The sequence below is a fragment of the Mesoplodon densirostris genome, chromosome 1 (assembly GCF_025265405.1).
Source record: "Mesoplodon densirostris isolate mMesDen1 chromosome 1, mMesDen1 primary haplotype, whole genome shotgun sequence".
Classification (NCBI taxonomy): domain Eukaryota; kingdom Metazoa; phylum Chordata; class Mammalia; order Artiodactyla; family Ziphiidae; genus Mesoplodon; species Mesoplodon densirostris.
Genome location: NC_082661.1, coordinates 225,744,222 through 225,769,230, shown reverse-complemented (window position 1 = coordinate 225,769,230; position 25,009 = coordinate 225,744,222). Strand labels below are relative to the sequence as shown.

At 36.0% G+C, this 25,009-nt stretch overlaps 1 protein-coding gene across 1 annotated transcript in view; it reads right to left on the bottom strand.

Moving 5' to 3' along the window:
• IL15 (interleukin 15) overlaps nucleotides 1-23,767 on the bottom strand; it is a 60,690-nt gene extending 36,923 nt beyond the window's left edge. The window contains exon 1 of the mRNA XM_060095072.1: nucleotides 23,702-23,767. Within this exon, the coding sequence (XP_059951055.1) occupies nucleotides 23,702-23,767 (66 nt within the window). The remainder of the gene's footprint in view (nucleotides 1-23,701) is intronic.
• Nucleotides 23,768-25,009: the final 1,242 nt, after the last annotated feature.

The following is a 25,009-nucleotide window of genomic DNA, read 5'->3' as shown; positions in this document are numbered from 1 at the left end:
GATTTACCATGAAATTAGTGGTGCTTATGCTCTAATGCTTCTATCCTACATTGCCTTTAGTGAGGAAGCAACAGCCGCAGCCCTGTAGTGGGGGCATGGAGGGTGGCCCCAGCCTGGTAGTCACGTTCTACCTTCTAGTTGTCATCCTGGGTTTGCAGCAGGTCCTATCAGCAGGCAGGCTGCCAGCACTCCCCTCCATCTATCTGGACTCCAATGACAATCTAACCCCAGCAGACCTCCTGGAGAATCTGGACCTTATCTGTTACTCTAAGGACATGAATACCAAGCCTGATGCCTTGATGCTTCAAGGCCACTATGTCTCAGGCTCTCAGCTACTTTACATATATACTTTATTTAGATATGTGCTGATGAGCGTTTCCCTCCTCTCACAGTTGGATCTGCCCACAGGGGTGGGAATGGGGAGGCAAGAGGAACAGTGAGGAGGTGGTCAGGCTGGACCAACTGCAGAGGCACTGGCCCATCTGAGATCAGGCCAAGTGAAACCCCAAAGCTGGACTTCTCTGAGGCTTCCCTCCAAACAAGAGGGACTGCCTGAGCATGAAGCCCTGGAGGAAGTTAGAAAAGTGGTACTTCCAGTAATGTGTTCTGAAGGTAAATGAATATTTCCTAAACCATCAATAATAAAAAAGAAATTTCAATCTACTTTGCTAGAGAAATGAATAACTTTTCCGTCTATTCTCTCTATAGAAAATATTAAAAATCATTACCATATGAAAGAGGAAATCTGAGTGTATGCAGACAAAAACCCAGCTTAGAATATTGTTGTTCTTCGGTGGCTCTTGTTCTTTATTTGGGAGCTTGTTTTATTCAAACTGAAAACATGAGCTCTTTAACCCTTTTTTTAAATGATCAGTGACACTTTTAACATCTAAAAGCTATGCACTATCTCCTCAGGAAAATGCACATAAACACATATCCAAAAATTTAGATGAAATCATCTGGAGCTAAAACATTAAATCCTCTAGAGGTCTCAGGATCCCTTTCTCCTAGATTGTTGGCTTCATAAAATGATTTTTTTACTGCATATCCATAACACATACAGAAAATACATTTGTTTATCTCCTATAGTGCCTAACATTGCAATAAACACAATAGAACTTTAATAAATGTTCACTGATTTGAATTACCCAAGAACTAGGTAGTAGCCAACAGGAGACACAGAACCATCCTCATAATTTTATGCCTGGTCATGTCTTACACTATTTCATGCTTTACTTTTTTTAAAAAAAGACTTAATTATTGCCATTGTGGGTTCAGTTTTATGGTGGAGGTAAAATAAACATTAAACAACAAACTCAGTATAACTGCTTGGATATGACTATACGTGCAATAAAAATGCACGTTTAGGAGAGGAGAGCACCTGTAACATAGAGAGTACTCAATAAATATTTGTGGAGTGATTGTGAACACATGAATAAATGAATAAATGAATAATAAATAAGAATGGATAAAGGCTGCTGCAAATGGAGAAGGCTTTTGGATGGCATGGCAATTGAGATTAGTTCTGAAGAGTGAATATAACTGAAATAGGAAGAAGGAGGCTATTCCAGCTAATATAGACCCAGCATAAGTTATACCATCCAAGGATGAGAAAACTTAAGAGGAGCCACCAACTGGAAAGTATTGAAGGAAGTCACAGAAAATACATTTAAATAGGCAGGTTGGAGCTGCACTGCATTTAAACTTCAAATTCAAGGTAAAGAATCAGATATTTTTTTCTGGGAGGTGGAATACAACTTTAGATTCTTAGAGAGTGATGTTACCTAACAATTGTCCTTGACAGGAATTAGTAATTAAATCCATAACTGAAGAGAAACAAATCACATATCATTTTGTTTGTTTGTTTGTTTTGCGGTATGAGGGCCTCTCACTGTTGTGGCCTCTCTCATTGTGGAGCACAGGCTCCGGACGCGCAGGCTCAGTGGCCATGGCTCACAGGCCCAGCCGCTCCGCGGCATGTGGGATCTTCCCGGACCGGGGCACGAACCCGTGTCCCCTGCATCGGCAGGCGGACTCTCAACCACTGAGCCACCAGGGAAGCCCTCACATATCATTTTTTAACATCAGCTACTATGACACTCAGCCAGTTGTTTACCTATTAGATAAAATGTTACCCTAACCTGAGAGACAGCCCTTCGACTTTAATAAATGAGTTTTGTTTATAGTCATCAACAGACATTCTTTTTTTTTTAACATTTTTATTGGAGTATAATTGCTTTACAATCGTGTGTTAGTTTCTGCTTGATAAAAAAGTGAATCAGTTATACATATACACATATCCTCATATCTCTTCCCTCTTGTGTCTCCCTCCCTCTCACCCTCCCTATCCCACCCATCTAGCTGGTCACAAAGCACCGAGCTGATCTCCCTGTGCTATGCGACTGCTTCCCACTAGCTATCTATTTTACATTTGGTAGTGTGTATATGTCCATATATAAACTACCACTCTCTCACTTTGTCCCAGCTTACCCTTCCCCCTCCCCATGTCCCCAGGTCCATTCTCTAGTAGGTCTGCATCTTTATTCCTGTCTTGCCCCTAGGTTCTTCATGACCAGTGTTTAATTTTTTTTTAGATTTCATATATATGTGTTAGCATACAGTATTTGTTTTTCTCTTTCTTACTTCACTCTGTATGACAGACTCTAGGTCCATCCACCTCACTACAAATAACTCAATTTCGTTTTTTTACGGCTGAGTAATATTCCATTGTATATATGTGCCACATCTTCTTTATCCATTCATCTGTCGATGGACACTTAGGTTGCTTCCATGTTCTGACTATTGTAAATAGTGCTGCAGTGAACATTGTGGTACATGACTCTTTTTGAATTATGGTTTTCTCAGGTTATATGCCCAGTAGTGGGATTGCTAGGTCGTATGGTAGTTCTATTTTGAGTTTTTAAAGGAACCTTCATACTGTTCTCCATAGTGGCTGTATCAATTTACATTCCCACCAACAGTATATGAGGGTTCCCTTTCCTCCACACCCTCTCCAGCATTTATTGTTTGTAGATTTTTTGATGATGGCCATCCTGACCAGTGTGAGGTGATACCTCATTATACTTTTGATTTGCATTTCTCTAATGATTAGTGATGTTAAGCATCCTTTCATGTGTTTGTTGGCAATCTGTATATCTTCTTTGGGGAAATGTCTATTTAGATCTTCTGCCCATTTTTGGATTGGGTTGTTTGTTTATTTTGATATTGAGCTGCATGAGCTGCTTGTAAATTTTGGAGCTTAATCCTTTGTCAGTTGTTTCATATGCAAATATTTTCTCCCATTCTGAGGGTTGTCTTTTGTAACAGTCATTCTTTTTTACAGGAAAGGAGAGACTGTTGATTCTTCAAGAGTGAGAATTTGTAGTTGATTGCATGCTGCACCCACATGTTAATTATTAGATGGATAAGCAGAGGATTGGGTCATAATTAGTTGAGATCCCAGCATAAAATTTCCCAGCATACCCAGAACATATGCCCAATAAGAGCTTCCATCTGGCTTGTGGCCATTTTGTTACTGTTGCTTCCTTAAATATATATATATTATTATATATATATTTTTATATATATTATATATATTTATATATATTATATATATTATTATATATATTATTTGCTTTATATAATATTCATGGTATTTCTCTATTTTGACTGGCAACTAAAGCTGGTCTTTACTCAATCTCTCTACAAATCTGTTCACAGTATGTTTGAGTTATATCCCCTTTAGAATTCTAACTATTGATAAAAGTGAAAAGTAAGCAATGTTTTTTTTCCAGAAAATTTGTACCACCCTCCTCCAGCCTAAAGCCTATTCTTCCCCTTCAGCATCACCTTCTCCACCTGCAAACAGCTATTATTCCAATGACTGAATGTGAAAGTCAACTTGGGAATATTGTCCTAATATATAGATAAGATAAAAGTGAACCAGAAGTTATCAAACAATTTGTGCCAGGTTCCCACACTGCTTCTATTACATCACAGTGTCTCTCACCATTCCCTAACTGTCCAGGGAACTTCCCAATGTTGGCTGTCCATTGCGGGTGTGTTTGTGTGTGTGTATGTGTGTGTGTGTGAGCACACACACACACATGCACACACTCATCTTTGCCGTTGCACAGAATGTGATAAAATCTCTGCTCTTATAGAGCTTATATGTTTTTTAGTTTGACTATACATTGTGGAAGTGTGCTGTAGACATGCAGAGATAAATAGTGCTGACTATTTTTGGCGGGGAGGACTGCATCACGTGGCATGTGGGGATCTTAGTTCCCCGACCAGGGGTAGAACCTGTGCCTCCTGCAATGGAAGTGGGGAGTCTTAACCACTGGACCACCCGGGAAGTCCCAGCCTGACTTTCTGAAAGAAAAGTCTAGCTAGTATCTTATACCTTAAATAGTTTTGATCAAAAGTTTGATGGGGATTCCCTGGTGGCGCAGTGGGTGAGAATCTGCTTTCCAATGCAGGGGACACAGGTTCGAGCCCTGGTCTGGGAAGATCCCACATGCTGCGGAGCAACTAGGCCCGTGAGCCACAACTACTGAGCCTGCGCGTCTGGAGCCTGTGCTCCGCAACAAGAGAGGCCGCAATAGTGAGAGGCCTGCGCACCGCGATGAAGAGTGGCCCCCACTTGCCGCAACTAGAGAACGCCCTCGCACAGAAACGAAGACCCAACACAGCCAAAAATAAATAAATAAAAATAAAAAGAAACAAACACATCTAATAAATTAATAGAATTATTAAGCATCATTAATTAAGGATTAAAATTTTAAAAAAGTTTGATGGGGAAAAATTTGTAACTAGATAAAATTAAAATTTTTGTGGCATTCAATTGTCAATATTTTCCAAGGTTAGACTTGACAGAGAAAATTTAGAGTCATTATTAAGTAAAGTTTTTCTAGTTGTTCACATTTTCTTATGGATCTGCATTTAAGAAGAAGGTATTCATAAGGAGAACAAAGCTAGATATTACTGTGTTAGTCACTCATATAGCAAGATAATATCTATATTATTGAACTTGTCTTTGTTGAACTTGTCTTTGTTGTTAACATTAACAAGTGTTCAGAAAAAACTCATAGTATGGCAAAAACTATTTCTGAAGGAAGAAAAGTACATTTAAAGAACAGAGTCTTACATCAATAATCCTTAGAGTATACCCATTCAAATGTATCAAACATATCTAATGTTGACTCTTAATTAAAAAATTTGAACAACTGTCTAGAAAAATCACTCTTCAGCAGAAATTACTTCAACATGAGCTATTAATTTGTGAATTCAATTGAAATACACAATCTGTATGATGCCAAAAGAAAATAATGATTCTTGGCCTCAGAAACAACAAAATGGATCACTTAATATTGGGGAGTTATATAAAACCAATGGAGAGAATAAGCTCTCTGAACTAACAATCTCATATCAAGCAATTAATGACTTAACTTAAGCACCTGAAGAGTCTGTGGGTTATTATCTGAAAAGAAGGAAAGCCTCATAATAGGGTAAAAGGCCATGCAGAGTAATGGCCTTTGGAAAAAAAAATGTTTTCTCAGTTTCCAACAGAAGTACATAAAACTTAAGTTATATGGGAATGAAAAATATGTTAAGAATCTTGTTATTTCACTTTGATTCCTTCGGGCACCCATTATCGTGCTAGAACTGAATATTTACATCAAATAAACACCATTAGCAGAAAAGAAGATGAAAGAAAATTATTTTCCCACTTAGAAAATCTCAACATCTGGGCTATCGTGTGTCATTAAGGCACAAGGAAATAGACTGTCCGGACTGCCACCTACCCTTTATATTTTTAAAGGAAAAGTCAAGAAATATCTGTATTGTTTAGATTCCCTTTGGATGCCGGGCAATCTGTTTCCAGGCAAAGCAAAAGATTACTATGACTTTTATTACCCTTTAAAAAAACAATCTTCTTCTTTTTACTTGGGTTACTTAGACATGCCAACTCATAAGAAAATAAAGGAAGGAAAGGTATCATGTTTCACAGTGCCTCTCACGTAAGTGTTCAGAGTAAGCATCAAAAGGTGTTCCGGGGAAAGAAGGAAAATGTACAGTGATGGAACCAGGCACTCTCTCAGGCTCTGCTTAATTAAGGCAAAACAGGAACGCTTATAGTCACAGAATTACAGGGAGAATATGGGTGTGCACTGGCTAGGCTGAGTATCAGAGATGTCAGCCAGTAAGGATACAAAGCCAGGTGACATAACCACTAAATGTAAGTGGAGAATGAGAAGTTTTAATAAACTGGCATTAAATTATGCTCATTTCAATTTTTAAAAATCTTCCCCAAATGTTCAATGAATACTCATGGGGATTCCCTGGCGTGAAACACTTCTTAGGAGCTATGCCTAGAGTAATAAAAGAGGTGAATTACTGAACATAAATGATGTTTGGTCCTTGACAATGCAAATTGCCAAGGCAAACACCCCAAAAGCTTGGTTCCAATGTACAGCAAGGATGAGCTGAATGAGACTATTGAGCCCCGAAGAAAGGCTGGTGGGACGTATGTTCTGTAGGAAGAAAGTGGTAAGATGAAGGATGCATCCAAATACACTGGGCAAACACAGCTCTGAGTTAAAACTAACTCTCAGGTTCTGAGCTTTTTAATAGCACACAGGGCAGCAACTCATAAAGACCATTTATGATCAACTTTTATGGGACTTTCCTTTATAGCCAAGATATAAAGCCATCTCCATGCAGGAAGCTTTACAGCAAAACTTTCCATCAAGTGTTCGACAGAAACAGAACCATCTGACAAGTCTCCGATAGTCAAAGAACAACAACAAAAAATAAAAGCAGTGACACAATATTCATTCAGTAGAGGGAAGCACATAAAACACAGGAGATAGCTCACTTCTAGACATGGTATTGGTGGCATTAGGTTTCCTGCCTCTAACACATGTAGTCACATGCTCCCTCCAGCTACAATAAAATATTGTTATCCAGCCAGAAAATCAACACATTGACTTGCAAAGCACATGGACTTGGTAGTTTTCCTATCAGAATCCTACAGCTTTATGAAGCCATGCACTGACAGAATGGCAGTGTAAAAAGAAAATAAAACCAAAAGAAAAAGAGATAAACAGCTGCTTCCCCTTGCACTAAGGCATCACTGCAAACATATAGTAGTAAAGGTTCTTGCCTAGTGAAAACTCTTTGTTCCCTACATACTGAATGGCAGCATGAATAGTTTTGTTCTGTTTGGATTGCAATTTTCCAAACTTTATTACCAGAAAAATCATTCCCTAGGTGCATATAGCTCATAATATCCTCCCTTCTAGGGAGAGAAGTTATAGCTCAGAGCCCATTTCTAGTTTAACCATTCACTTAATTTTTAAAAAAAGTTTAAAACATCCTATGGATGCTTTGACTTGTCACAACTGGACCATCAATTTGGGGGAGAACCCATCAGAATGACAATACTGGTGTTTCATACAACATATTTCACAAAGAGAAGCAAAAACAACTTTGCTAAGACAATGTGTAAGAACCACTCTGGCCGTGGTCTGCTATCATGATTCTTGTGTTTTAATATTTTGGTAATTTCTCTTAGATAGCAGAAATATGAACATCTCATCAAAGTAAAAACAATCATGTCTAGATCATGACCAAATAACAATCAAAATAAAAGAGAGTTCTGGTGAAATGAGAGAAAAAGCAAAAAAAGAAAAGAAAAAAGAAAGAGAAAACGAAACACTTGAGAAGAGCAGAGTGTGCAAAATTGGAAGCCAAGAAAGAGTTTCATTGTGTGAAGAAAGAAAAACAATCCTGTAACTCGATTAAGTATGGCAAGCCCCACGCACATTCCAATCAATTTTATTATACTAGTCACACACATTCATCTGTAATTTTTTTTCATATGTTTTTTGAGATCTAACAAACAAATTTCTAGGTAGTAAAACCAAAATAAATTAAAAATCTCTAGCAACTTGGAAACTGGCCAAAGTATGTCACAAATGTGTTTAAAAGAAAAAAAATTTTTGGAACTGCTCATTTAATAGTTGGGGGCAATGAGGTTCAGAGATATCTAGTGACTTTTTCCTAATTACTTAATTATTGAGTAAACCAGGGTTGGACTCTGTTTCACTCATAAACTACATTGCTCGTAATACAGCTGAGCTGGTTATAGTCTGTGAGGCTCTGTCTGACCTATAAATCATGGGTGGGAAAAACAGATTCTCTCATTGTCTTAATGGGGGAAAAAAGAATATTCAAAAGCTGTCAACAAAGGACTCAATAGTTCTCTCAGAAAAAGTTACACTCAACATCCCTAGGGGTATATATACCATATATTCGCTTATGTTACTTAAAATCACCAAAATAACACTATCTGGCATGTGTGTGTGTGTGTGTGTGTGTGTGTGTACCAGATCAAATATTCTACTTCATAAAATTCCATGTGGTTTCTAGTTAATGGTAGCTTGGTATGTTCGAGAATGGGATTTTTCTTAATTGACTTTATGTTTTTTGCAGTTCCCTTAGCACATTGCTATAGGAATTATAGCCACTCAACTCAACTACCTCTGAAAAGGGTATGAATACAGGAGAAAAATGACAATTTCACTCAAATTTCACAAAGAAACTGAAATGAGCTTGACACTTAGATAACCAAGTCTTTAAAGTATGTTCATAAGATAAGCAGAGGGGAGACAAGGTAGAAGCAGAAACCAAAGCTTGAAATAAAACCGATGTTAAGTGCAAATCACAGAAATATGCAGAGCATAACAAAACATAATTTATGTGATTCTTGACCATCTGGATCTCCTATTTTACAGGACCAGCGTACATGTAAAGCTTGTACTGGCACCCTCTAATGCAGTACTTTTCACAGCAGTATGTAGTACTAACACAGTCTGGCTATGTAGCAATAAGGCTCATTTCCATAATGTCCATGTATAAAATCAGGCCCTCTGATGAATGTGGTATAGGGACCAAGTTCTGTAGTTCAACCAAACCCAGGCTTGAGCTCTAACTCAGTCAATTACTATTTTGAGCAATAAGGCATGGCAAGCAAAATTATACACCTCACCCCCACAAAATCCCACCTTAAATGCACAGATGATGAGGTATCACCACTGTGGATATATGATGTTATACAGCACAGTTGACCTTAACAGGGAGATTATACTGGGGGTTGGGGGAGGCGGGGAGGATGACTAATCTAGTCATGTGAGCCCTTAAAATCAGAGAACTTTTTCTGGCTGGTGGCACAAAGGGAAGCCAAAGGGACTCAAGTCATGAGAAGGACTACACATGCCTTTGTTGGCCTCCCACAATTAAGGGAGCCATGTAAGAAGGAATACTGGTAGCTTCTAGGAGTGGTGTGTAGCCCCTGCTGACAACTATCAAGGAAACAAGGACCTCACTCGTACAACCACAGGAACTGAATTATGTTCACAATGAATTATGCTTAATTATGCTTGGCAATGGATTTTTTTCAGAGCCTCCACATAAAAGCCCAGCCTGGCAAACATCTTGATTCTACCTTGTGAGACCCTGAATAAAATACCCAGTAAAGCTTGTCTGGACTTCTGATCTACATAACTGTGATATAATTAATGGGCATTATTTTAAGCCACTAAGTTTGTAACGATTTGTTACACAGCATAGAAAACTAATACATAGGGCAATTTATTTAACTTCCAAAGCTTGTAAAAAACAAAGATGATAATATAAGTCATAAGAAGTTGTAATGAGGAGTAAAGAGATGATGCGTGCAATGTGCCTAGCACAGTATTTGGCATGCAGTAAGAATTTAAGATGCAATCACTGTACTTTTAAATACTTTATTTTATGAAACTTCAAAGATATCTGACACATTTTGTAAGTCAGCCTTTCTGAAATCCTCTGCAAAATTGTTTGGATATTACTTCTGCCTAGGTCCCCTACACCTTGAACAGACTTAACAGGTCTGTGAAATTAAAATGAAGTTTCATATGAGATCGCATAATAAAATAATCAGATGATTCACAAACTATATTTGAAAATCATTTTGGTTAATTTGTATTTTCATCTTATACATGCTCCATGTCAGCTGAGCATAAAAAATAATAATAATTTAAAAACCAAACTAGATATCCTTAAACAGGATTAGAATGCTGATAAATAAAAGTCAGAAGTGCTCTAGATTGTAGTTCTCTATTACAATAAAGAACAGCTGAAGAATTACCTAAACCTGTGCAAATCTAATATCAACTTCAGCAAAACTCTCTAAATTTTAGGATCCAAACAGGAAAGATTAAGTACTTTGTGAATGTTCAATTTGCTTACATTGTTTGGTCAAAATAATGCATACCTATGAAAGTGGAAATGTGGATTGAGAGAAAAGGGCAGAAAATTAATTATGTTGAAATATTAGGAATGGGATAAGAAACTAGAGTACTTTGAAAGAGGATAAACCATATAATAAAATTGAAAAGAGAGTGAATATATGAGACTGCTGTCAGGATGACAGCAAAGTATTTTACATACATGAGCTAAATGGACTTGAGTTAAGGAAAGGAAAGGTCATTACATAATGATAAAGGGGTCAATCCAACAAGAGGATACAACATTTGTAAATATTTATGCACCCAACATAGGAGCACCTAAATATATAAAGCAAATATTAATATACCTAAGGGGAGAAAAGGAAAGAAATACAGTAATAGTAGAGAACTTTAACACCCCAATTATATCAACGGATAGATCATCCAGACAGAAAATCAATAAGGAAACACTTGACTTAAACTACATGTTAGGTGAGCCATCTGACCTAACAGACATATATAAAACATTCTCTCCAAAAGCAGTAGAATATTTAAAGGCCCGAAGATAAGAAATTGTATTGCATTTTCAAGAAAATGAAAGACTTTCCCTAGAACGAGAGACTATAATCGACATATATAATTGCCTATAAACTGGAATATTTTTACTTTGTTAACACTGCTTTTATGTGTTTTTTTTTTTAAACTGGGCAGCACCAAACCAGAAATGGTTAGGAGCGCTCCTGCTTTTATATACTGAGTCTTTTGTTCAATCTGTATCCTGTTAATACTTTTCAGAAAAATTATTGCCACTTCCAAATGTTTGAAATCTTTGTTTTTAGCAAAATGGAGAAATTTGTTTCTCTTTTGTCATACATACCCTCAAGATGAGGTATATAAATTATAAAGTCACTGAGACCACAAAACAACAAAGATAGATGAATGCAATAAAATGATATTTTGTTATGTCATTTAAAAAGTAAGGAGACTAACCAGTTAGAAATGACATTGAAACTACTAGATTAGAACAAAAAAATAAAACAAAATTGTTCCCCATCACCACTCTGTGCTCTCTAAGCCTCAGCTATGCACTGAAATAAAAGAAAAATTGAATTAAAATATATTTATCTTTTTGTCATGAAGGAATAAAAGTGATAGCTAGTAATAGGCAAGATTTACTTCCATTGCTGAACCACTGAAGATCAACTAATGAGACTTCAAAACTCTCAAATTAGTAGATTTTTCCCTCATAGATACAGACAGAACCTTTACTCATAATGCATCAGTTAGAAGATGCTGCAATATTTCCTTTATCTTACTTCATATTATTATTTGCTATTCATGATCACTGAAATACAAAAAAGAAAATGCAATTGCCAGCCATTGTATAAAGACTTATATTCTGCTAAATGTGAAATGAAAACTCACCACGTTGCAAAGATGGCCACAACAATCCCTCCATCCTTGTGCCCTTGTACAGTATGACATCACCACTCCTTCCATAGAAAGGTGAAGTCTATTTTCCCTCCCATTAACCTGGGCTGGCCCTGTCCCTATAATTTGCTGTGACTGAGAGGATGTGACAAAAATAAAATGCAACTTCCAAGGCTAGGTTGTAAGAGGCCTTGCCTCCCTGTTTTCTCCATCTTTTGAATGCTTCTGCTGTCTTGAAAGAAAATCCAGCTAGACTGCTAAATGAAAAAACTACACAGAGAGAAAAACTCAGACCACAGCCAGCCCCAAGGTCCCAGATATGTGAGTAAGGAATCTTGAATAAGCCCAGACAAGACCAGCAGAGAAACTGACCAGTCAACAAACAGAATCATGAGAATAAAGCACTGTGGCTTTAAGTCAATACAGTTTGGATGGTTTGTTACCCAGCAATACATAACTGATTCACCATATATAAATTTCTAAATCACAAGATTTACAAAATATGAGTTAGTAATCTCTTGCCAATATATCCCTCAGTCTATAATATGAAATCATCTAACTTTCTATAGCACTTTGCAGTACTTTTCACAACCTCATTTTTTCCCTAACCATAATTTTATGAGCTAGTTATTACTATTATCCAGACTTATAGAGAAGAAAACCAAGGTGATTAGTTTACCTAGCTAATAACTGCCCACAAAACTGTGAGTATCCTCATTAGTCTGTGAGCTACTTTGGGGGGGGATGTCTTACTCATCTTTGTATCTTAAGCACATGCAAGATGACAAACAGAAAGTCAATTTTGAAAAGGTTGGATGGATGGATGGATGGGTGGGTGGATGGATGGATAAATGGATGGACGAATAAACCTGTTGTTTCCTCTATTATTTTAAATATTTAAGAAAACTGATATACATGTAGCCCACCCCCATGCCCAGCCCCTCCAAAGTCTTTCTTTTCGATGCTAGTTGTTTTGGCTATTTTTCACTTAAGTTAGTACATAGATAGTTTATATTCCTGGTTGTCTTCTTTTAAGTAAAACCTAATTCATCAATGTTTTTCTCAAAATTTAGTACCTAAAACTAAACACAATATTGAATTTAAAACTACTTTCTGTAATCTGAACTCTGCATCTATAAGAAAGTAATACTCTTCATAGATATCAAAAGTTTATCTGAAATAAGGTATCATCTTAAGAAAACAAATAAAATAATGTCTTAGTTCTAATGGGGAAAGATTAAATCTCTCTAGAAATCTGTTGTAAGAAGCAAAATGCCTCGGCTAAACTTAAGATCAAAAAAATTCAGTCAAGAAAATATAATTACTCTCCAGTGTTCTACTTGAATTGAGGGAAATAAATGGACTCATTAATTTTAGCTAGTTTAAGAGGCTTCTTTAAATTATGCCATTGATTTTGGTTAATTTAGATAGAATTAAAGAACTCAAGTTGTTTTACTAAATTCTTTCTATAATGCATTTATTTAGGTCAGTTTTAAAAGAATATAACACCCTCTAATCCCATAGTTAAAACATAAATAATCCCTATTCCTTGATGCCAAGTGCAGTTGGCTACAATTATGTGCTGTTTTGTTCTATCATTTATCATGATGCTCTCATAAAAAAAAAGTAGCACTTTTTGTTTCTGTGACACCCAGTGAAACTTTATTTGCATTAATTTCCTTAGAATTATGAAATTAGGAATTTTCAGAAACTATTATGCTAAATTCTAACCAATATTTAAAAAAACATATCTATATTAATTTTATTGAAATTACTTTTGTATTTAGTCGCTAGAAGTCCTTAGAAAGTAACTTTACAGGGCTCACGAGAAGTAGGACATGATTTTATAAAATCTGTTTCTGGAAGAAAAACTTTTAATTTAAATATTTATGTCATTTTATTTTCACCATACAATTTGATTTTAATTAGAATACTACATATAGTATCCATATTCAGCAATGACTTTTCAAAACATATATATATTAAAGATTAAGAATTCTAGATCTCTAGCCCAGACATCTCTGCCATGGTTCTGTTCTTTGACAATAAATTCTAGCAGGGGTTTGCAAACTATGGCTTGATGGGGCAAATCAGGTTGCAGCTTTTGTTCTGCATTTTTACTTAAAAAAATTAAAATTCGTAAAAGAAGAAATTTTTTAAAGAATATGTAACAGAGACCATATCTAGCCCACAAAGACTAAAATATTTACTATCTGACCTTTTACACGAAAAAGTTTGCCCATCCCTGATCAATGGATATTTCCACCTGAATAGCCTATCACTATCTCAAACTTAATTAATCTAAAATCAAAGTTTTTCTGCCCAGACAACACCCTCTTCTAACTCTCCATTTCTCTTAAATTCAACTGAATTAAACCGTGATCTTTGGGTCAGAAATAACCATGGCCAGAGTCTCTGTCTGAGCCCTGACAACTATTTCTATGATTTTCTGTGTCACCACTGCCATTTGCCACAATTTAATCTAGGTTTGCATCACCTTAAGGCTGAATTTCCATAACTACAATCTCTATTTCACTCTTTGATGCTGTCTGTGCTCCTCATGGGTTAATTTAAAACAACAACTTTATTCTCATCATAAATCACTTAAATTTTATCAAGTTTTCCTATTGCTTACTATTGTATGTCTAAATTATATGGCTTTTCAAAGTCCTACTTAATCAGGCACATGCATTTCCAACTTTATTTTCCATTTAAATGGTTGTCAATTAGAAGTTACTTACCTCCCTGCAGTTAGACCCATCACTTTATTGTATTCTACTAACATTCTACATCTTCAAATATATAAAAGGATTTTTTTACTATTACTAATAATCATAGTAAAAGAATAATTACTAACAAATATCAAGTACTGACTACTTAGTTACTGTTCTGAGCTATTTACATAGTATTAACCAATTTTTTGTTACAACAACTTTATAAGGAAGGGACTGTTATTATCATCATTCTAAATATGAGAAATCTGAGGAACAGAGATCCTTGGGCCAAAGTTATACAGCTACTGAGTGGCAACACCAGGGCAGGAAACCAGGCAGCCTGGCTTATTTCCATGTTTTTAGCACTGTACTTTACTCTTTTCAGAATTAAACCAGTGTGACCTCCTGTTTGGAAAACGCCAACTGCCTGGCTTTCCTGAGGCTCCTTGAAAATGAAAGTTGGTCTACAGTTTCTTCTACAGTAGAGAGTGAAAGCACTACCTGTCTATGAAGGGTAGGCAACAGGTTGCCCTCAGGATCAGAAAGATGCGATGTAAGTAAATGTTTCAGCCAGGAGGGTGGGAAAGCTAAGAGAAACAGGTAGAAGAAGACAGGTGTGCAACAAATTCTCCCTTGAGGGGTCGGTGCCCGTAGTGGAATGGGTTGAGAGTGCATTTGGTGGCAAGGCTTAGTCCTGTGCCCCAACTTTGGAATTCCTGATGGATACCAACAGGAAGGGTAGCCCCACTCCACAGGCAGCCAAATGTGAGAGAAAAATAAAGGTGAGGATTAATTAGGCAGAGAGAAGGATTGACTTAACACACCCAAGCCTCCTCACTGGAAGGAACCCGGAAGTTTCTGCCAAAATCCACACGAGAACATAGAGGATGGCTAAGGAGAGCCAGACCTGCAGGGGAGAGGTAGTGGTGAGGTGGCATAAAGGCAGATGATCCAAGTACAGCAGAGATAGCTTAAAAGCATGGGCTGGATAGGTAGACTGAGGCTCAGAGGACCTGCAGTATCTATTTTTCAAAATGTCCTCCACTCTAAAGAAAATACCTCTTAACAAGGATGTGCATATATTTTTCTGGCATATTTAGCACTAAGCATTATCTCTATTACAAAATCAATCATTTAACAAATTTTAATAAAACCACAAAGTGGTTTAATATGTATTAAAAGGTATATATCCTTTCTGTATACTTTTTTAATGCACAAATTATAGTCCTGTAGCATGAGCTTTACATAACAGTGACAGAGAAAGCTCAATTGTCCCATAAAAATGTGAACAATGTAAGGTTAGGTTTCCACAGAAAATTAAAATAAACTACTGTGTCAGAAAATTAAAATTAAGATAAGATAGAGGATTAAATAAGTAAGCTTACTAATGGTAGGTGATGGTAATGAAGTTCATGCTTATATGCATCATGACTAGCCCTCAGTATATATGTGCATATGACTAACCAATCAAAGTATTTTGACAACTTTTTGAATATTATGCACATTAGGACACCAAGACAAAAATAAACACGCTCCACATTATCACCTACTATGAGAACTAAAAAAAAATTTTTTTTAATTAGTAGTTAACTCAACTCCACCTTTCCTTCCTGAATAAACAGAGCCTTGAAAAGCAGAAGACAAACTTGTTCCTTAATCATACTGACTGGACGAAGCAAATACATTTTTTTTTGAAGGTGCATGACATACTGAGAGTGGCACACTGAAAAAAAAATAGGGTGTGAATTAAACCAGCGGTGCTCCAACATCTGCTGTCTCCATTTTACAAATGACAAAACTGAGAACATCAGTAGCTAGCCTGAGTTAAATACAATGTTCCTAAGTGGTAGAGCTGGGCTTCAAATTCCAGCCAGCCCAATCTCTCTTTTTTTTTTTTTTTTCCGGACCAAGGCATGAACCCGTGTCCCCTGCATCAGCAGGCGGACTCTCAACCACTGCGCCACCAGGGAAGCCCCCAGCCCAATCTCTTAAACACTGCACCAACAGTGCTTCACAATGCATTTCACAAAATTCAGCATCCATTCTCTAAAAAAAAAAAAAAAAAAAACTTAATAAAAGGAATAGAATAATTATTTCTTAACATAATCAAATCTTCTTTAAACTAATACCAACTTCAGACCTACTAATAAATCACTGTAAGTGTCCCTGTTGTATTCAGGAGAAAGAATAAGATACCCTGGTGGCTTTTCTTTGGAACTTTCTGGAATTTCTGATTAATAACAAAGCAGAAAAATAAGAAACTCTAGTTATAACCATTCAAAATGATAAGACGATTACTTATAAACTGTACAACTGCTTAACAAAACTAAGCGTATAAAATAGATGTAAATTATTAGTGCTAGAAACTAAGAGAAGGTATCATTCACATTCCACTTCAAGGAATTTCTGGAAAATACAGCACAGCAGAGACTAGAACTGGAAAGAGATCTCACTTCACGTGAAAAGAACCTCAGTTGGGGCTTCCCTGGTGGCGCAGTGGTTGAGAGTCCGCCTGCCGATGCAGGGTACATGGGTTCGTGCCCCGGTCCGGGAAGATCCCACATGCCGTGGAGCGGCTGGGCCCATGAGCCATGGCCACTGAGCCTGCGCGTCTGGAGCCTGTGCTCCGCAATGGGAGAGGCCACAACAGTGAGAGGCCCGTGTACCGCAAAAAAAAAAAACTAAGCATAGTACCTAAGACACCATAAGAACTGAAATGGTAAGTTCTTTGAGATGGTTTGGAACAAAATAAACGATAAATAAAAGTTAAATAACCAATAATTTTCATATTCATCATTCTATATCTTAGCAATATATAAAGGAAATTATCTAAATCACTTAGGAATAAATATGTTAAGGAATATACTAGAGCTATATGAAAATCAATAAAACTAAATTAAAAAGCAAAAAAAGACAAATAATTTGAGAAGTATACTTTATTTCTGGATAGAAACACTGTGTATTACAGAGATATCATTTTTTCCAAATTATTTCATAAGAAATGAAAGCGGAGGTGAAATTGACATTACGATCTTTAAGTTCATCTGGGAAAATCCACTGGTGAAAATAGCGAGAATAATTTTGAAATAGAAAAGTAATAAAGAGGAACTAGACCTAGTGGATGTTAAAATTTATCACAAAATGAAAATAAGTTTCTTACTGAAATACTGATAGCTGACTCAATGAAATATCGTAATACTGAATCTTAAAGCAGCAGGTGAGGAAAGAGTTATTATTTAACAAAATTTCTATGAAGGCATTGGTTAGCGATTTAGGATAAAAATTATATTCTCATCTCACCATATGACAAATTCATATGGTAAAAAAAAAAGACATCTGAAAAAAATATATAAGTAAGAATCTGATTTCTGGATAGGCTTTAAAGCAATTTAAAAAAAAATCAACAAAATAAATTGACAAATTTGACAAAATAAAAATTAATATGTTCTATAGGTTAAAGTATAATAAAATGATAGGGTGAACAGAGTGAAAAAAGTGAAATAAATATGTTAAAATGTACTTGTTCCTTATATATGAGAGGATTATAAAATTTAGTTAAGAAAAACAAAAATATATCTAAATATAAATAACAAACAAATAATTTCAGTGAAAATGCAAACAACAGATGAACACTTTAAGGAATCCAATACCTACAGTAATCAAGAAAGCAAATTAAAATGAAATGCATTTCTCACTTTTCAAATTTGGGGAAAAATTACATTTTATTGACTTTTGGGGGTGATCTCTATGTATACAGATGTCAAATTATAATGTTGTACAGCTGAAACATAATCAAAAATAGTTTATTATATTTTTTGTAAAGGTAATGTATTTACACGGTTGAAAAACAAAACAATAGGAAAAGGTATTCATTTAGAAATTGTACCCTGATTCTTGTCCCTGTTAACCTATTTTTCCCTCCACCTCCTCTCTTGATTTAGGCAACCATTTTTAGTTCTTGCGAATGCTTAAAAGTTTCCTTATGAAATGCAAGCAAATTTAGAAATATATACATATATTCCCATATTCCTTAAATAAAATTAAATAACAACTAGCATTTTACATGAGGTTAAATATTTTTTATGAATCAAAATACTATTTGTATTTTCTTATGCAAACTGTTCATTCATCTTTGCCCACTGTTCTGTTGCTTTGTATTTCTCCACACTCCCACAATTCCTAAAATATATTTAGAGAGAAAACTCCTGGTGATTTGAGAGGCAGATATTTTTTCCCAGCTTATTATTCTCCTTTAGCATTTCCCCAGAGTTTTTGTTTTGGTTTGGTTTGGTTTTTGCCAGCAAAAGGATTTTTTTTTTAATGAGTCAGATTTATCTTTTTATCTCTCTCTTTCTCCTTTAGATGGTGGAATTGAGTAATAGAAAATTTTCAGCTAGATTCTTTTGGATTTTCTAAGTATTAAGTCATTTACAAATAACAGTTTTACTTCCACCTTTCTAAGTTTCATACCTCAAATTTCTTTCTCTCATCTGGCTTTGTTAACTAACAACACTGGCACAGCATCACCAGCAGGGGTGAGAGAGGTGGACACACTTTATCTTGTTTGTACTTTGAGCAGAAGTAGCAGAAGTGTCTCTAGAGTTTGGTCATTATTTACAATGCTATCACTGGGCTGAGTTTACGCGTGTGTATGTGTGAACACACGGTCTGTCAGTCTGCCATGCTTATAAAATGTTTAGCTCTTTCATTATTGAGCTGTCTCTCTTTTTTGAAACGTCCAGAATGGCTTTTGAATTTTGTCAAATGAGTAGAAATTAACACAGCATTTTTTCCCCTTAGATCAACTATTATGATGAATTATTTTAAAAGAATTCATAATCTTTCATCCTTGGAATGAACCCTACTTCATCATGATATATAACCCCTTTAATGAGCTGCTGCTAATAATTTTCTGAAGACTTTTTCATTGATATTCTTAAATAAAACTGGGAATAGTTTTCTTCTTGTGAAATTTTGACCAAGTTTAGGTGCCAGTGATTGTCTCCCTTCATTAAAATAATTTGAGTTTGTATTCCTCTGGAAGGGTTTAAATCACACTGAAATAATCTCTTCTTGAAAAAAGAATCATTGGATAGGATGTAACTTGCAAATGATGCATATTGTAATATCTAGGTAACACCTAATCTTGAGTTGTATCTTGAGTTACAATTTTAAAGATACATGTAATATTTAAGGTAACAAATACAAAGAGTAAAATAATATTAATTAATGAATTAGTAGAGGAAACAGGGATAGTAAAAAGTTGATTAATCTGAATTAAGACAAGAAAGGAAGAACAAAACTACGTAAAGAGATGGGTCAAATGGAAACAAAGAGTAGACTGGTAGATATAAACACAGCTATATGAGTAATTATATTAAATGAAAATGGTTTAAATGCTCTATGTAAAAGACTAAGATTGCCAGATTAAATTAAAAACAAAAATGTAAAACCTGTGGTTTTTGAAGGCACACTTGTAACATAAGGACAAAGACAGGCTGAAAGTAAATGGAAGGACCAAAAAGCAAGTCATTACAGTTAAAGGACTAAAATTATTCAGTGTTTATTATCTGACAGAATTCTGGCTGTAAAATCAATACCAAAAAATTAACTCAATTTATTTTCTCAATTCTCAATTGAGTGAAATTCTCAATTGTCTGAAAAATAAGCGATACACTTTTTGAATAACTCAGGAATCAGAGAAGAAATTCCAATGGAATTCAGGCAAACAATAAAGATATGAAATCATCATTAGGCACAGAAAAAGGATTCTATTAAATAGTGCAATTCCGGGAAAGCAAGAGAAGGTGAAAATGGGAAAGCAGCAGGAAAGGGGTGAAACCCATAGAAGAACGTGTCATGGGGCTTGCCATTCCTATGTGCACAGAGCTACAGAAGAGTCACCCCCAGACAGAGGAAGGGGCGAGAATGTGTTACTAATTCCTGCATCCCATTGGTCAAAGATTAGCCAGACAGCCCGTTAGCTTGTCCACATTTCCATGTCAGGAGGAAACCCCGGGCAGGAAACTCAGGATGTGAGCAAGTGCACCCACCCCACTTGTCAGGATGTACCCTGTGGAATCCATTAGAGATTACAAGAAGCTGCTACGCAACAGTTCTGACCTCTTCCAGCTTTGTCACTGGAAGCTACCACTGAGGGACACAGCCCCTTCCTGCCAACGTATTTCCCTCCTTTTAGAAAGATGTGCTTTCTGAGATCTTCCACCCATGGGCACAAAGAATTTTTCTCCATTCCTCCCAGCAATGAATCCCTGTTCAACCTTAGTCCCCACTCAGAACTGGGCTCTTTCCTTCTTGTTGGTGATTGTTGACAGCTGTCATCACTGGGCCCCCTCCATACTTCCATTCCTCTCTGTCCCTCCTGTGGAACTTCCTGTGCAAATTCTCTAGCCTCAGTTGCTTTTGCCTATACTCCACATGGTTTGGATTTTAGAGCTTTTCACTATCTCTGAGTTTTGATTTAGACTTAGTTTGTGGGTGTTTCCACAATCCCATTCTACATGATTTCCAAGAGAATTACATTTGGTCCAATCCACTGTTCATTATGGAACCAGGAAGGATTGTTTTGTCCATCGTCAGATGAATGGATAAAGAAGATGTGGCACATATATACAATGGAATATTACTCAGCCATAAAAAGAAATGAAATTGAGTTATTTGTAGTGAGATGGATGGACCTAGAGACTGTCATACAGAGTGCAGTAAGTCAGAAAGAGAAAAACAAATAGAGTATGCTAACACATATATATGGAATCTAAAAAAAGAAAAAAATATGGTTCTGAAGAACCTAGGGGCAGGACAGGAATAAAGACACAGATGTAGAGAATGGACTTGAGGACACAGGGAGGGGGAAGTGTAAGCTGGGATGAAGTGAGAGAGTGGCATGGACATATATACACTACCAAATGTAAACTAGATAGCTAGTGGGAAGCAGCCGCATAGCACAGGGAGATCAGCTCCGTGCTTTGTGTCCACCTAGAGGGGTGGGATAGGGAGAGTGGGAGGGAGACTCAAGAGGGAGGAGATATGGGAATATATGTTTATGTAGAGTTGATTCACTTTGTTATACAGCAGAAACTAACACACCATTGTAAAGCAATTATACTCCAATAAAGATGTTAAAAAAAAAAAGCTGTTAATGTCAGCACTGATGAGGATGCAATGTCACCAAGACTCACAAAGGGATGACAAAGATATAAATTTGTACATATTTTCTGGAGTATGTTCTGAGCACCATTAAAATATTTACAACTTTAAACATTTTAATTCTCCTAGAAAATTTTCCTAATAAAATTTTCAGAAATCTGGTCAGGGATTTATTCAAAAATATATTTACTGAAGTATTATTTTAATAACCACAAATTAATGAGATTATAATAGGTTGTGATATATTTTAAATTGGAGTATTATATAAACATTAAAAATAATATTAACTTATGTAATATCACAGGGAAATGTCACAGTTTATTGTTAAATAGACAAAAGTATAAGGCAAATTTTCAATAATTTTTATATCAACCATGTAGAAAAAATAGCCCTGGAAAGAATCATGTAATAAGCTGCCTCTTAGTTATTGCATTACTGGTGATGTTTTTCCCACTTTATACTTTTCTGTAGTTTTCACTCATACTATAGTGAGCACATGTTACTTTGATAATCAGAAAGATAATAAGAAATAAAACAAAAAAATAAAAATAAAATCTTGAGACCCTTCCTCACACCAGATAAGAACAGCTATCACAGGCCTCCACAAATAACCACAACATAATATGATTACTTAAGTACCCAAAAGGAAGCTTCTGTTTTTAAGTACCGCAAAGGAAGCTGCTCTGAATTTTTATTAAGAATCCCTAAACTCAAGAAACAACCTACTCAAAAACTAGGAATCAAGGAGAATTCTGAAAAAGAGAAAGCACTTTTTTATGATTTCAAAACAACTGAGGGGAGATTCCTGTTTAGTTTCTTGCACATTTCAAGTATGATTTCACTTAAAGAAAATTCCCCTGGCTTTTGCCCCAGAATTGATCATAATGGAATTTTTAAAAATAATATGTTTATTTATTTTCACAGACAGTGACAAGACGATTTAGAGCTATGTTGCTATTTGCTATGTTGCTATTACAAAAACTCCTCAACATCAAAAATGCCCTCCTGCTTCTTCTTTGAGCCATCAGTGGTAGCAAATACATAAAATGTGTTTAACCCTAAGACTGTCAGTAAGTTGTTTCTCGAGTTTAGGGGATTCCCTATAAAAAATCTAGGAAACAGAGCAATTTCAAAGAAGCACATGAAGTTAGAGGATATGTTTTACTTTGTAGGCAATTATAAGCAGAGGACATTTTCTTCGCACTTTTTCTTCCAGTTTATATTTACTTCATTATTTTCTGATGCCAGAAATGATTGCACAAGAGAGGAATTACTTTTTTCCTCTTAGGATTCTTATAAAGAGTTTCACTTTTCATAAACCCCTGTATTTACTCTACTGCTTATCCTGATCTATACAAATGATTCAGAAATTTTTCTAAAGGAGTTAAATATTATAACTGAAAGTAAAATTTAAATGCATGTGTTCGCTTTATCAAGAAGTCAGTTCCTTGGATTTCCATTTCTGCAGCTTTATTTTGTTTAGTTCTTGAGACTGTACTTGATTTTACATCATTCTCAAACATTTTTCAAAAGTTTCAAATAGTCATTCAAGAACTCTAATCTACATTATTCTCTAATTTCCTTACACTTGTAAAATCATTCAGAAATTTGATAGTTGCATTACATTTATTATTTAATTTTAAGCACCCCAGTTCCTTTAAAATTAACTTAATAATAGAAAAAAGTGAGATGCAGAATGTCTTCATCTAATATGCCAAGTGTTGGCAAACTACGACCCACAGGCCAAACTTCACCAGCCATTTGTTTTTGTAAATAAAGTTTTGTTGGGACAAATCCATGCCCATCCATGTCTACAGCAATAAGGGCAGAGTTTAGTAGTTGCAACAGAGATCATTTGGCTGGCAAAGTCTGTCTGTTTTTTTCAGAAAAAATTTGCCCACCTCTGTTATGTGCAGTGTTCTCTGTCCTCAGAAAATGTTTTCAACATTCTATAACAAATGGCATTTTTGTTTTTAACTAAGGTGCTCATTTTTTAAAATTCCAGATATATATATATAACATCCCCGGTTTGCCAGATCTTCATTATTATTAATTATACATTATTACATAAACGGGTCTATACTGTATGATGTAATTCTTAAAACCTTTACTTACATGACCTCCTGTACGTTTGCTATCTTCTAACACTGACTTCTTTGCTTCCTGTGACGTCACCAACATAGCACATGATGGGACATTGTTTTAAAGAACCACATGACCATATGTAGGAATGGATTCTGTAGGAATCAAAGGTAGGATACAAAGATTAAAAATTATGTACTGAATAATCTTCACTTCCTTGAATTTATTATTACTTCTGCATCTGATGATGCTAGAAAAGACAGGAAGACTCATATGGAGAAAGCTTCAGAAGTCAATAGAAACTTTTTAAAATTAATTTTTCCTAAAATCTTCAGTCTTCCTCAGAATTTAACTCACATCCATGTTGACTATAGCTGCTTCATTTGGGAAAAGAAAGTATCATACATCATTTAAAATAAAGATTTTTTTACTCTTGCCCTGGAACTGGTGACCAGAACCAAATGTTGGGGATAAAGAAGCATTAAGTTTCCCACATTCTAAAAAGAATTTTGTAGCTAGGTCCAGCCACCTGCTCCAGGGAGAACTCAGAGGTAGGCAAACCCTTACTATTTCTACTACCTCCAAACCATCAACTCCACCCCAAGACCCCATTCCCAGTCCATATACAGAAGACTAAAATACCAGTATGGGAAAGGAAAGGAAATGATTGGAATCATCAGCGAGGAACATGACCGAAAGTGCTATGGGATTATACACAAGAGACTGTGCTATAAACTGAATTATGTCTCCCCCAAATTCTTATGTTGAAGCCCTAAGCCCCATTGTGATGGTATTTGGAGACGGGGCTTTGGGAGGTAATTAGGTTTAACTGAGGTTATAAGGGTGGAGCCCTCATGATGGGATTAGTGTCATTATGATAAGTGACATCAGAGAGCTTGCTTCCTTCCTCTCTCTCTCCACCACATGAGGACACAGTGAGAAGGGAGCCATCTGAAAGCTAGGAAGGGAGTCCTCACCAGAGAACTCAAGCATCTGGCAGCTTGATCTTGTACCTTCCAGCCTCCAGAAGTCCAGGTGTGCTATTTTGTTATGGCAGTCTGAGCTGAATAATACAGACTGGCATCACATCCCCTGACTAGACATCATATCAGCTCATGAGATGGTTGATTTGTTCTTAAACCTACATGACTAAAGAAAAAAATAATGAAGAAAAGTATCAAATTTTGTTTCCAGGGTTTGATCCAGCAAAACTGTGTGAGTTTCCCATGGATCAAGACTGGCCTCCTTGCAAGGGGACTCAAAATCAGACCTGGTGGGCTGTACCACCAAGGGAAACTGATGAGAGGGTAGAAAGAGGTTAAGCCTAATCACCTACAGAGG